The 11,953-nt window shown below is 57.7% G+C and overlaps 1 protein-coding gene across 2 annotated transcripts in view; it reads left to right on the top strand.

Moving 5' to 3' along the window:
• The first annotated feature begins 292 nt into the window (after positions 1–292).
• LIMK1 (LIM domain kinase 1) overlaps positions 293–11,953 on the top strand; it is a 35,612-nt gene continuing 23,951 nt past the window's right edge. Inside the window, exons 1-2 of one of the 2 annotated variants that reach the window (XM_008018327.3) lie at positions 293–530; positions 2,235–2,331. In XM_008018327.3, coding sequence (XP_008016518.2) covers positions 476–530; positions 2,235–2,331 — 152 coding nt within the window. In that variant the 5' untranslated portion in view covers positions 293–475. Of the gene's footprint in view, positions 531–2,234; positions 2,332–9,490; positions 9,608–11,953 lie in introns of those variants that run through there. The other variant, XM_008018328.3, reaches the window with a different exon arrangement.

The raw sequence follows: 11,953 nt of genomic DNA, 5'->3' as shown, positions 1-11,953 counted from the left end.
AGCAGAGCGCGCGGCCCTCCGAGGCAGCTGGTCCTCGCAGCTCCCAGTCGAGAGCGGTCGCTTGGAGAAAGATGAATGAATGAGAGCGGAAAGGGGCGGGGGGGGGCGGGGCGCGCAGGCTCGCTGCGCCCCCTGGCCGGGCCGCAGCGGGGCGTGGCCTCTAGAGGCGTGGCCTTGAGTGTGGGGCGGGGTTTATGGTAGGGGTGGGGCCGCGCAGGGCTGTTCCCGCCGCCGGCCGCCCGCGCCCCGCCCCCGTGCCGCAGCTCGTAGGCCCCGCCTCGGTCCGCCCCTCTGCTCGCTCCCCAAGCCGCCGCGGCACCGAGCAGGTTCCCCCGCCGGTGTCCGAGAGGCGCCCCCGGCCCGGCCCGGCCCGCGCCCTCCGCCCCTGCCTCCCCGGGCCGGCGGCGGTGGGCGAGCTTGCGGGCCCGGCCGCCCCCAGCCCCAGCCCCGCCGGGCCCCGCCCCCCGTCGAGTGCATGAGGTTGACGCTACTTTGTTGCACCTGGAGGGAAGAACGTATGGGAGAGGAAGGTGCGCGGGCCGCGGGGTGTGGGGCGAGGGCCTGGGGGGGTGCCCGGGGCAGCCCGGGGCATGGGAGGGGGCCGGGGCTGCCAGAAGGCCGCGCCCCTGCCTCCTCCGGGATGAGCTCGTCCTTCCGAAGCCCACAGGCCCCTCCCTGTCCCCCTCCCGCCCGGGATCCCCCTCCCCGGCCCCCGGCGAGCTGCCCTCCCGCGGGTCTGGGGACCCTTGGACCCTTTTCCTCCCCCCGCTCCCCCTTGCTCCCCCTTGCCAGGCACTGCCAGCCCCGCGCCGGCCTCCATCCGCGTGCTCTGTCCACCACCCGGGCCTCGCCCTGGGGCCACCCTTTATCCAGTCTCGGAAGAAAGAGCGGCCGGGGAATCCGCAGCCCTGGGTCCCAGTGGCCGCCCGGCGCCTGCCCGGCTCTGTGACCTTGAGCCAGGCGCCGACTCCCTGGGCCTCAGTTTCCCCTTCTGTACATTTGGAAACCGTGTAGTTGCCCCCCCAGTGTCGGTGATTGGGGGCCAGATGGGTAGAGCGGAGAAAGGCGTCTAGGAAGCCGAAGGCCGTGTACTGCGGGACCCTCATCCACTCTTCCTCCCTGTGCCCCAAACCCGGTGCCTGCCGTCAGTCTTGGCTGGGAGCATGACTCATCCTAACCTCCTCTTTAGCCCCTTCTCCCTCACTGGGGCCCAAGGCGCAGTACTGTATTGCAGTTAGGGTTCAAGGACTCCCCCAAGACTTCCCCAGCCTAGGACAGGGTCTGGGGGACCCTCCTTGGTTCTCCTTCGCTGACCTGTGACATAGATCCACCTGGCCCCAAGGCAGGGCCTGACTCGGCACCTCCCCTTGCCACCAACCCTTCCCAGGCCCATGAAAACCTGATTGGGGTAGGGGCCCACCTTCCTGTAGCCCCTACCTACCTAAGGTCCCTGCATCTTCACGGAGGGGCAGGCCGTTGTGGCCTTGGGATCTAGCTATGTGACTGGGCAAGCCATGCTATCTCTGGGGCTCAGTCTCCCCTTCTGTACAGTGGGGAGGAGCAGACCTGGAGCATTTTCCAGGGCCCACCAGCTCCAAGGGTGCCAGGCCCCAGGGATGACTAAGCATGCCTGTGGCTGGCTAGAGGAGGTGCCAGGCCTCCCTGGGACAGGTGTCTGGGAGTACCCAGCTCTGCAGCCCCTTTCCTTCACCAAGCCAGGGAATTCATTGCCAAGGGTCTATTAGGGCCGGCACCTCCAGGCTTCCTGCCCTTGACCTCCTAGGTGGCTTCAGCCCAGGATGCACTAATCCAGCCCTGCCCAGTGCCTGCCTTTGAAGGGCCCTCTTAGTACTTCTTCCTGGGCAGGCGAGGGAGGAAAGGAGGCTGTGATAGGAATGTCCCCCACTGCCTTATCCCTAAAGCCACTGCTTCCTTTCTCCCCATTTACCTTGCCAGACCCAGTGCTATAGCGGGAGGGTGGACCTGATCCTCCTCCTAGGCTGATACGTAGGGAAACAGGGCCAGAGAGATTTGGCAACCTAGTCAGTATCTCAGCAAGACTTAGGCCAGCACCCTTTCTTCTCCTGTTTGGCACAGTGACTGCCCTGCCTGGGCGCTGCACGGCTGCAGTGTGTGAGGGGGTGTAGGTACATGTGGGGTGGGCAGGGCAGCCTGGGCCTGCACCAGAGCACACCTCCTGAGAACGCTTCCCAACTTCCCTCCCACCCCTGCAGGAAGCGAGTTGCCCGTGTGTGCAAGCTGCGGCCAGAGGATCTATGATGGCCAGTACCTCCAGGCCCTGAACGCGGACTGGCACGCAGACTGCTTCAGGTAGGGTGGGGTGCCCAGGGCCTGTGTTGCCCTAAGCAAGGCCTGCCAGAGAGGACAGGCTGGTCAAGGAATGGAGGAGGCTGGGATATGCCTCCTGGTGCCATCCCCTGTTGTGACTTCGTGGCCTCAGTTTACCATTTATGACATGAGGTGTTTTGACCAGAAGATCCCTGTAGGCCTTCCTGTTGTCATTTTATTTATCTATTTTTTTTTTTCTTTTTGAAGCAGGGTCTCGCTCTGTCACCCAGGCTGGAGTGCAGTGGCACAATCTTGGCTCACTGCAACCTCTGCCTCCTGGGCTCAAGCAGTTCTCCTGTCAGCCTCTGGAATAGCTGGGATTACAGGTGTACACCACCATGCCCAGCTAATTTTTGTATTTTTAGTAGAGATGGGGTTTTGCCATGTTGGCCAGGCTGGTCTCAAACTTCTGACCTCAAGTGATCTTCCCACCTCGGCCTCCCAAAATGCTGGGATTACAGGCATAAACCACCGCTCCTGGCCTCATAAACCACTGCTCCTGGCCTTATTTTATTTTATGTATTTTTCTTTTTTCGAAACAGTCTTGCTCTGTTGCCCAGGCTGGAGTGCAGTGGTGCCATCTCGGCTCAATGCAACCTCCATCTCCCGGGCTCAAGTGATCCTCCCACTTCAGCCTCCCTAGTAGCTGGGATTATAGGTACACACCATGATGCTCAGCAAATTTTTAAAATTTTTTATAAAGACAGTGTCTCACTATTGAGACCCAGGCTGGTCTTGAACTCCTGCCCTCAAGCAATCCTCCTGCCTCGGCCTCCCAAAGTGCTGGGATTACAGGCGTGAGCTACCACCCTGGCATCTGATGTCATCTTATATCTCTGAGATCTAAATCTTCGAGAGGATGGGAGAGGCCTCCAGTTGAGCCAACGCCTGCAATTCAGCCCTCTGCTGGCGCCCAGACGGGGAAGAGTTGGAAGGAGTGTCCCCCCTGCCTTCTGGTTGCTCATGCTCTTGCAGGGAGGGAAGACAAACCAGGCCTTGAGGGAAACCGAGCCACCTTCAGTGTTTTCCAGGCTGCTTGCAAAGATGCATAACCCGGTCACACCAGCTCCAGCCTCCAGACATACACCCACATGTAGGAAGAAAGTAGGGTCAGGGTTGTGGCAGAGGACAAAGAGTACATGAGGACCGGAAGGTCACCAGTAGGACTATCCTGAGAAGCTCGGGGCAGGGGTCTACCTGCCTTGGAGTTGGCTATAGGGCCAGAGCAGGGATCTCAAAGGATGTGAGATTTCCTGGGTAGAAAAGTAGAGTGGAGAAGAGGCGTGGTGGGTCACACCTATAATCCCATCACTTTGGGAGGCTGAGGCGGGCAGATCACTTGAGTTCAGGAGTTCGAGACCAGCCTGGGCAATATGGCAACACCCTGTCTCCACCAAAAATACAAAAAATTAGCTGGGCATGGTAGCGCACGCCTGTAGTCCCAGCTACTTGAGAGGCTGCGATGGCAGGATTATTTGAGCCCGGGACGTGGAGGCTGCAGTGAGCTATGATCACGCCATTGCACTCTAGCCTAGGCAACAGAGTGAGACTCCGTCTCAATTTTAAAAAAAGAAAAACAAATGGAGTGGGAAAGAATTATAGGCACAGTCACCAAACAGCAAGGTTCAGGAGAGAAAACTCCATAAAAAGGTGGAAGGTAAAGCTGGGATGCCCACCAGGGGTCAAGACATCCAGCACCAGGACTTTATTTTAGGCTTCTGCCTTGGTTTATTTTTTGGTTTTTGGTTGTTGTACGACAGTCTTGCTGTGTCACCCAGGCTGGAGAGCAATGGCGCGATCTCGGCTCATTGCAACCTCCGCTTCCCAGGTTCAAGCGATTCTCCTGCCTCAGCCTCCCAAGTAGCTGGGATTACAGGCATGCACCACTATGCCTGGCTAATTTTTGTATTTTCAGTACAGATGGAGTTTCGCCATGTTGGCCAGGCTGGTCTCGAACTCCTGACCTCAAGTGATCTGCCCACCTCAGCCTCCCAAAATTCTGGGATTTCAGGCATGAGCCACTGCACCCGACCTTGGTTTGTTTCTTTGTTTTTTTCTCTTCCTTTGTTTTAGAGACAGGGTCTTGCGTGTTACCCAGGCTGGAGTACAGTGGCGAGATCATAGCCCACTGCAGCCTGCAGCTCCAACTCCTAGATTCAAGCGATCCTCCCGACCCAGCCTCCCAAAGTGCTGGGATTACAAGCATGAGCCCCCGTGCCCAGCCTGTTTTTCCTTTTTTAGGAGTAATGTCTAACGTTTTCTAACATTCAGTAAGGGACAATCCCTGTTCTAAGCACTTTGCATAGTTAGATATTAGTGCTGTGTTTGTTTTGCCAGAGAGAAAATTGGGACACAGAGAGGTTAATTCTCTTGATGAAAGTCACACAGCCGGTGAGTGAAATGAACACACTTAGTGGTGTGGCTGAAAGGAGACAGATAGCATACCCTGGGGTTCTGCATCAGGTGCTCAGAAGGAGGCCTTCGGTGGGTAAGAGGGCTCTCAACAGGCAGAGAAAACCATCAGCACAAAGGTGGGATGGTGCGGACTGCTGAGGGAACAGGAACAGTTCACTTGGAAGGAACAGAATAAGTCAGGGGATCCAACAAGAAACAAACTTGAGACCAATTCGTGAAGGGCCTTGAATGCCAAGATAAGGAGCTTCAGATGTCAGGATGGGCACGGTGGCTCACCCCCATAATCCCAGCATTTTGGGAGGCCGAGGCCAGCGAATCACTTGAGGCCAAGAGTTCGAGACCAGCCTGGCCAACATGGTGAAACCCCATCTCTACTAAAAATACAAAAATTAGCTGGGCATGGTGGCACATGACTGCAATCCCAGCTACTCGAGAGGCTAAGGAAGGAGAATCACTTGAACCTGGGAGGCGGAGGTTGCAGTGAGCTGAGATCACGTCATTGCACTCCAGCCTGGGCGACAGAGCGAGACTCCATCTCAAAAAAAAAAAGAAAAAAAAAAAAAGTCAGAAGGGAGCTGGCAGAAAGCCAGGGAGGGACTGGGGTGACATGCTGTTGAAGAATGCCATCCCAGTGGGCTGGTGGTGGTGTCTAGGCAGGGAAGGGACTGTCCCAGTAACTCAAGGGTCCGAGCTCATCAGACTGACCTGGGACAGTGACTGAGGATGGAGAGAATTTCAGGCAGAAAGGAGTTTTTGGTGAATATTTGTCATACTGGCTACCACGCATTGAGCATTCTTCATGGTAATTTGTTAAATCTTCATAACTCTACTGTATGTGCCCAGTTTGCATGGGAGAAACAGAGCTTCCGTGAAGTCAAGTGCCTCGCTGAAGGTTGTAACATCTAGAGCTAGGACTCAAACCTCACTCCACATCGCCGCAGAGTAGGAAAGGCAGGGGCTGATGGTGGTGCACACCTGTAATCCCAGCCCTTTGGGAGGCGGAGGCGGGTGGATCGCTTGAGCTCAGGAGTTCGAGACCAGCCTGGGCAACATAGCGAAACCTCTCTACAAAAAAATTAGCTGAGTGTGGTGGTGGTGCCTATAGTCCCAGCTACTCAGCAGGGCTGACATGGGAAGGTTGCTTGAGCCTGGGAGGTGGAGGTTGCAGTGAACTATGATCACACCACTGCACTCCAGCCTGGGTGACAGAGTGAGATCCTGTCTCAAAAAACCAAAGGAAGAAGGAAAGAAGGAAGGGAAGGAAGGAAGGAAGGAAAGAAAGAAGGGAAGGAAAGAAGGAAAGAAAGAAGAGAAGGAATGAAAGAAAGAAAGAAGGGAAGGAAGGAAAGAAAGAAGGGAAGGGAGGAAGGGAGGAAGGAAGGGAGGGAAGGAAGGGAGGAAAGGAAAGAAAAGGCCAGGGCTTCGGGGAGGGCATGAGCACTGGCGAATGGCAGGGTGGAACCTGAAGCCGTCTGGTTTTCCAACCTGGGTGCTGGGAAGGTGGTGGTTTGTTGACTGTGGTGGAGTTGGGGGTCGGGTTGGGGAGCAGACATGCTCATCTGTGTTGAGCTGGAGGGGACATGGGCTATCCAGGGTGGCTGTGCCCTGCCCAGAGCTAGCCATGGGAGCCTGAGTCCAGTTGGAGGTAGGAAAGCCAGAAAAAATGGCCCCCTCAGAGCTGGTTGTGAGATGGTGAATGGGATTTGTGATGGGGCCAAGATGAATGAAGGGAAGAACTTGGGGACCCCTGTGTCTGTGGTGAGTGGGGAGATGGAGTCTTGGGTGATGGAGAGAGGGTCAGGAGTAGAGAGCACAGAAACCACAGGAGGAAAGCTGTGATACAGGATGGATATACCTGGCTTTGGAGTGGCCTACCCCGAACCACTCACCAGGAGAGGGGTGAGGCCCCAGTTTGGGGCAGTAAGGAAGAGGTGTTTGGGCTGTCCCTGGTGTAGTGAAACACAAGAAAGAGGCCGGCTGCGGTGGCTCATGCCTGTAATCCCAGCACTTTGGAAGGCCAAGGTGGGCAGATCACCTGAAGTCAGGAGTTTGAGACCAGCCTGGCCAACATGGTGAAACCCCTTCTCTACTAAAAATACAAAAATTAGCCAGGCATGGTGGTGGGCGCCTGTAATCCCAGCTACTCAGGAGGCTAAGGCAGAAGAATCGCTTGAACCCGGGAGGCTGTGGTTGCAGTGAGTCAAGATCACACTACTGCAGTCTAGCCTGGGTGACAGAGCAAGACTCCATCTCAAAAAAAAAAAAAAGTCTCGCTATGGGAGAAGATCCATCAGAAGAAAGAGCCAAAGAGCCAGGGCTTCCACCTTGTGGTTTGTGGGTGTGATACTCCCAACAGCCTCCAAAGCTGGCGGAGCTAACAGTGTCCTCACCGCATGACAGTGAGCAAAGCAGCTCAGAGGGGGTCACTGCTCACCTGGGTGCATGGCTGACCACAGCCAGGCTGGCTTTCGGTGGGATGCCCAAGGTGCTAGACTCTGCTTCGTTTTCCTCGGGCCCTGGGCTTTGAGGCCCAGCCCGGACCTCACTGCATGCACTGAGACCTTTGTTCCAGGGCCCCTCACCCCTCTGAAGGTGTTCGGGCAGGAGCAGTGTGATAAGGCCATAAGGGGTCTGTCTGCAGCCTCCAGCCCCACTGGGGAGGTGGCCAGATGGCCGCCTTCCTGGCGCCTCTGCATGCCCTTCCCAGTGGAACTTCCTAGGGTCCCTGAGTCAGTCACTTGCAAATAATTATGGCGTGCCCACTCTGCATTAGGGCCCTCTCATGGGCCAGGGAACAACCCAGGAAGGGGGTGCTATTTATTAAAGCAATTTTAAGACCAAGCCTGGTAACTCACGGCTGTAATCCCAGCACTTTGGGAGGCTGAGGTGGGAGAATTGCTTGAGGCCAGGAGTTTGAGATCAGCCTAGGCAACGTAGTGAGACTCCATCTCTACAAAAAAATTAGCCTGGCGTGGTGGTGCATACCTGTAGTCCCAGCTACTCAGGAGGCTGAGATGGGAGGATCACTTGAACCCAGGATGTCGAAGCTGCAGTGAGCTGTGATCACGCCGCTGCACTCTGGCCTGGGCAACAGAGCGAGACACTGTCTCAAATTTTGAAAAAGCGATTTTACAAATGAGGTACAGAGTTCAGTCACTTGCCAAAAGTCTGAGAGCGAGTGAGGAGTAGCATCAGGACTCGAACTGAGGCAGCCTGGCTTCAGAGCCTACAGTGTAACCACAGATTAGACCCACACCTCCCAGACCTTCAGGGTCCCTGCCTCCTAGTGTGCCAGACACTTGGTGAACAAATGTAGTGTCAGTTGCTGGGGGACAGCACTCTCAGGAGATGATGTTTAAGGGGAGCAGTGTTTAGAGGATGTCAGGGGTGGGGGGGGGGGGCACGTGTGCAAAGACCCTGGGGTGGGAATGTGCTTGGCACAACTGAGGACCACGAGGAGGCCAGTGTGTGGGAGTCCAGTCAGTGGCCGGGAGTGCATAGAGCCTTGGCCCCATGGAAGGTGCCGTTAGCTGTGCAGCATTTTTTTTTTTTTTTTGAGAGAGAGTCTCACTCTTGTTGCCCAGGATGGAGTACAGTGGCGTGATCTCAGCTCACTGCAACCTCCACCTCCCGGGTTCAAGTGATTCTCCTGCCTCAGCCTCCCAGTAGCTGCGACTACAGGTGCCCGCCACCACACCCGGCTAATTTTTGTTTTTTTAGTAGAGACAGGGTTTCACCATGTTAGCTAGGCTGGCCTTGAACTCCTGACCTCAAGCGATCTGCCCACCTCGGCCTCCCAAAGTGCTGGGGTTACAGGCGTGAGCCACTGCGCACAGCCAGCTGTGCGTCTTTGAATGTCATAACCTGAGCATCTGAGAGCTGCTCCTGTCTCCTGGCCCCTGCTCTTGAGAAAGTCCCAGGCTGATAGGACAGACAGGGTCATGAGTGCTGTGATGGGGGCCTGTGGGCTGCTGGAGGCTCGGCCGGGACCAGATGCTGTCCCTCTTTATAGAGTGGGATAATTGCTGCAGGGTTGTCACTACGGGGCCTGCCCCTTTTTCGGTTCTGACCTCTCAACCCCTTGCAGGCCCCGCCCCCTTGCAGGCCCCGCCTCCCGGCAGGCGATGACCAAGCTCAGACTGGTCCAGGCTTCCCTTTGGCTCAGATACTGCCTCTGTGGTCCCCTCTGGGAAGCCTCCAGTGCACAACCCCCAGGGCTGCCGCAGCCCTGGTAGCATCTCCTTGGCAGCTGGGTGGGCTGGCCCTGGGCAAGGGGGGCTGAGCATGCTGCTGGCCTGCGGGGTTGGAGCTGGGGCGGGATGCAACCTCCCTTTCTTCAGGGAACCTTTTTGGCGAGGACAGACTGTCCATAGGAAGTCGACCTCTGTTCCCTTGGGGACAGCAGTGGAAGAGGCAGCTGCTTTTAAGCTTGTCCCTGTCCCCAGAGTAACCTGAGGCCTTCAGTGCCGTTGTCAGGGCCGAGGCTGAGGAGCCTATGGTGTGTGTTCAGGGACCGGCCACAGGCTCCCAGCCTGGGGTCCAAGCCTAGACTGCTCGCTCCTCACCGACACCAAAGCCCAGGCACATGGTGCTTCAGCCACTTCCTGCTGCAGGCTCAGACCAAGTCCCCTGGCACCCACGCGGTTGCATCCTCCTCCTGTGTGCTGCAGCCACACTGGCTCCACCCTCTGCAGCCTCCAATCCTGAGCCCCTGAGGGAGGATGGGGAAGCAGCTGGTCTGGCCACCCCTGCCCTCCCTTAGACCTCCAGAGCCCCCAACGTAGCCACAGAGGATGCTGTTGGCTTCAGCCCCAAGAAGACGCCGCTTCCTCCAGAGGGCTAAGTAAGTGGGAATCCCCCTCCCTACCTGTCCCTGGCCCCAGGCAGGGCCCCTGGTGTAAGGCCTGGGGCTGGAAGCCAACCCACCTAGGTCCAAGCTCTGGGGCAGAACTGAAACTCCTTGGTCACCGTAGCACGGTGGCTGCTGTCGGGGGAGCAGGCCACTGCCAAAGCTGCGGGCCCTTCCAGGACAGTCTTCCCATGAGGCCGGTCCTCCACCTGCTGTTTCTTCGCACCTGGTGGCCAGGGATGTGGTCCTGGGTAGAGCGATGATTCCACTCCTGTCATTAGGGAAGCCACCACTGTCTCCCAGCCCAGCCAGCCACCTGGGCCGCAGAGCACCCCTTTCGTGCCCTCCGGGTGCCTCCCCCTTCTCCTGCCCCAGCCTGGCTTTGTCCTACCCTGCTCTCAGGGAGGGGTACCCTGGAGTGAGGCCAGGGCACACCTCTCCCCCCAGGGAGTTCCTCTCTGGCTGGCCCCAGGGCAGCTCTGCACAGCCTCAGTACCTGGTGTGCCTCCCTTGACGTGCTTCTTAGGGACAGTCAGGCCGCCTGTGTGGGGCACCCAAGAGAGTTAGGCCCATCCGCCTGTAGCTCCTGCCAGAATGCAGGCCTGAGGCGTGAGGGCTGGGGCAGGGACAGGAACTCCTGCATGCTCTCCGTCCGCAAAGGTTCACTGAGGCCCCGAGCCCCAGCCACTGAGCCACCAAGTCAACCCAGGCCAGACCTGGGCACCCTGTCTGCAGTGGAGGCAGAGACAGGGTCTCGGGGCGGTTCTGAGGATGCTGGGTGCACAGCGAGGGCCTCGCCTGCAGAAATCGCTTATACTCTTTCCTGGGACAAGTGTTGTGGATGCCTGGCCTGGGGCCGTGGGGAACTGGCAGGTCAGTGGCAGACACTGGTGGGCAGACCTAGTGTCTGGTAGAACAGGCTTCAAGGAAGTGGTGACCGGAGAGAAGCCAAGTGTACTCAAACCCTCGGGTGAGTCATCACCGCCGGGTCTTTCACAGCTGCTGAAAGTGAGCAGCAGTGATGAAGGTTTGTGAGTTTCTGCATGAGCGAGTGAATGGACCAGTAGCAGTTTCCAGGCTGCGGAAGAGCTTTCCCTCCCCAGGATGGGGACACTTGGTTACGGCAGTTCCTAATCGCCCACCCACCCACCACCCACTGCAGAGGCATGCAGGGGCCCTGCTTCCTGCAGGCGGGAGTGAGGGGCATTCCTGTGATGTGGCACCCCTGTGACCAAGGTCATGTGTGATCTGTGTAAGGACAGGAAGCGAGTCATTGGTCTGCACCGGGTGTGGGGGCTTCCACGAGGGCAGGACCCAAAGTCGGCCTGGCCTCGTGGCTGCAGCACTTCTTTTGTATTAGGTTAGAGCCCCGGAATGGGAGGTGCCCTGGGGACCACTCCCCTCACTGCCTTCCCTCCTCCACCCCACCCCCACGGTGATCTGGTGAACTGCCCACCCCTAGGTGTGCACCTAGCGGGGGCAGTGACCCTGACATCATGTCTCCCACCGCCCCTGCCACCGCCACCACCTCCAGTGGCCCAGCCTCCGCATTCCCCACCCCCATGGAGTAATGTACCAGGCCCCCTTTCCTGGATGCGCCCCCACCCACATGCTTCCAAACCCTGGCATTTTCTGCTCCCCCTTTACTCCCAGCCCCTCCCCCAGGCTCCCAGACAAAGGGGAACTGGCTGGATCCTCTTAAAGGGACAGTGTCCCGCCAGCTTACTGATGAACTCCCCTCCTCAACCCCAGTTCCCTAGTTACAGGGAATTAGCAATGGCAGACAGCCCGTGACTGATACTCATGCAGGCCCCAGGCGGTGGAGGGTTTCCTGGGTAGGAAACAGCCCTTAAGATTCCCTCATCTCATCCAGGTCCCAGTCTTTCCTACCTGCTTCTCTCCTAGATTGTGGCCCTATAGAGCCTGGGTTCTTCTGTCTCTGTGTGACCAACCCATAGCACCCAAACAGCGGCAGAGCTGGACGGACCCCCTAGTCTCTTCTCTGTGTGGGTCTGTACCCTGACCCAGACATGCGCACCCACACCAGGACCCAGTGGGGCACATGTGTGCCTGCAGGTTCACTGGGGCACCCACATTTTGTTTATTTTATTTTTTAGAGAGAGGGTCTTGCTGTGTCACCCAGGCTGGAGTGCAGTGGTGCAATCATAGCACACTGCAGCCTTCAACTCCTGGGCTCAAGCGGTCCTCCCTCCCCAGCCTCCCTAGTAGCTAGGGAGTAGCTACTACCTAGGAGTAGTCAGACTCCTGACCTCAAGTGATCTGCCCACCTCGGCCTCCCAAAGTGCTGGGATTACAGGCGTGAGCCACCGCTTTGGGAGG

Source organism: Chlorocebus sabaeus, chromosome 28, assembly GCF_047675955.1.
Source record: "Chlorocebus sabaeus isolate Y175 chromosome 28, mChlSab1.0.hap1, whole genome shotgun sequence".
NCBI lineage: Eukaryota > Metazoa > Chordata > Mammalia > Primates > Cercopithecidae > Chlorocebus > Chlorocebus sabaeus.
The sequence above is the reverse complement of the archived record's forward strand: the minus strand, read 5'-3'. Positions and strand labels throughout refer to the sequence as shown.